Source organism: Cyprinodon variegatus, unplaced genomic scaffold, assembly GCF_000732505.1.
Source record: "Cyprinodon variegatus isolate N-32 unplaced genomic scaffold, C_variegatus-1.0 Scaffold2095, whole genome shotgun sequence".
Classification (NCBI taxonomy): domain Eukaryota; kingdom Metazoa; phylum Chordata; class Actinopteri; order Cyprinodontiformes; family Cyprinodontidae; genus Cyprinodon; species Cyprinodon variegatus.
This window is the reverse complement of record NW_015152548.1, coordinates 19,704-21,149: the sequence shown is the minus strand read 5'-3', so window position 1 is coordinate 21,149 and position 1,446 is coordinate 19,704. Positions and strand designations below refer to the sequence as shown.

The 1,446-nt window shown below is 48.7% G+C and overlaps 1 protein-coding gene across 1 annotated transcript in view; it reads right to left on the bottom strand.

The window, feature by feature from the left end:
* Positions 1 to 1,446, bottom strand: part of LOC107105146 (sodium/potassium-transporting ATPase subunit beta-2-like) — a 26,026-nt gene that overhangs the window by 14,550 nt on the left and 10,030 nt on the right. The window contains exon 3 of the mRNA XM_015405266.1: positions 114 to 265. Coding sequence (XP_015260752.1) covers positions 114 to 265 — 152 coding nt within the window. The remainder of the gene's footprint in view (positions 1 to 113; positions 266 to 1,446) is intronic.

Below are 1,446 nucleotides of genomic sequence, written 5' to 3'. Positions count from 1 at the left end.
AGAGGGTGGAGACGGGACAGGGAGAACCAGGTGGAGAAGATGAAGAGGAGACAGAAGCTGGAGTTAGAAGTAGTCAGGTAGACAGTGACTCAGAGTAACTGGACTCAGCAGACTGGTTGGAAATTCTCCCAGTAAGCTGATGGTCTGAGGAGCTTCTTACAGGACAGGAAGGTGTTGAGATTCTGGACAAAGTCCTCCCAGCTCTCAGTGTCCGATACAGAGTACCTGATCTCCAGCTGGTCCCCTTTGGGGCGGATCATCATCCCTGGAACACAAGGAGAATGCTGGGTAACCAATCAGAGTAGAGGATTTGTTAGAGAGAGCCAATCAGAGGGAGATCTTCAGTCTCTAAATAATAGGTAGACCTGATAGAACAATGGAGAACAAAACATGACAGGAAATACGACTTTGGCTTTTTCCTTCTGCTCAGGACTCAGTACCTCCAGAGATATGGAGGATTTTCAGTCTGTGAGCAGGATTTCCTCCACTTGCACTAAAAACTGCTGCTTTTTCTCAGATCTCTTCTCCATCAGATCTTTGGTTCCCCTCTCAGATCTGATGCTTCTCTCCCTGTGTTTGGGTCAGAGATATGCTCACAAACCTCGTTTCTCTGCTTGTGGATTGTTTTACTCTCTTTCAGACTGGAGTTAGATCATTGCCAGAAACCCTTACAGCCAATAGAAAGACAGCCTTGGAAAGGGTTGGCTAGATTCGGTCTGCGGAGCTTGTTAATGCTTACTGTGGGAGCGATGCTAAAACAGCTACATCCGATCCTCTACAGGGAAGTTGTAATGGGATTTCTGCACATCAGCAGTGCTTGGTAATCAGACAAAGTGATCAGCAACAAGTGTCGACCAGCCGGTCATTATGAAGACCACCAATATTAGGAGCTGGTCGTTATGTTGGTGATTAAGTTTTCTCTGAGGAGAAACGCATCTTTCTCCTTCGGTTGGTCCATGTTTGTTTTGGTCAGATTGCCCAAACCAGGGGGACAAATCAACCAACAGAGGGAAGGTGAGACAGTTTTCTGAGCTCAGAAAGAAGCAGCATGGAATCAGTGTGAGAACACTGGGAACACTGGGAGAGAGAGCGCCATATCCGGGATGAGGGGGGTCAGCAGTGCCCCCCTCTGGAGCTAAGGAACCACAGCGGTAGATCAGAGAAGCCCCTGGGCAGACAGGGCACCAGAGCAGGGAGATAAGGCAGGTCAAGAGGAGCCCAGTGGTTGTTAGGGAGTAAAGGTTAAGGCTAGTTCTTTTAGGTTTTAGAAGCCAATAACGATGGTGCAATGGTCAGGATACAAGTCGGAAGACAAGGACGCTTTCAGTTCACTCGGTCCCGGGATCAGCAGGTATATTTCAACTCAATGCTCAGTGCCCTGACCCCCCAGGGTGCAGACCAGGAAGCAGAGTCCTAGTTTAGCAGACCTCTCTGCAGCTTCTCTAC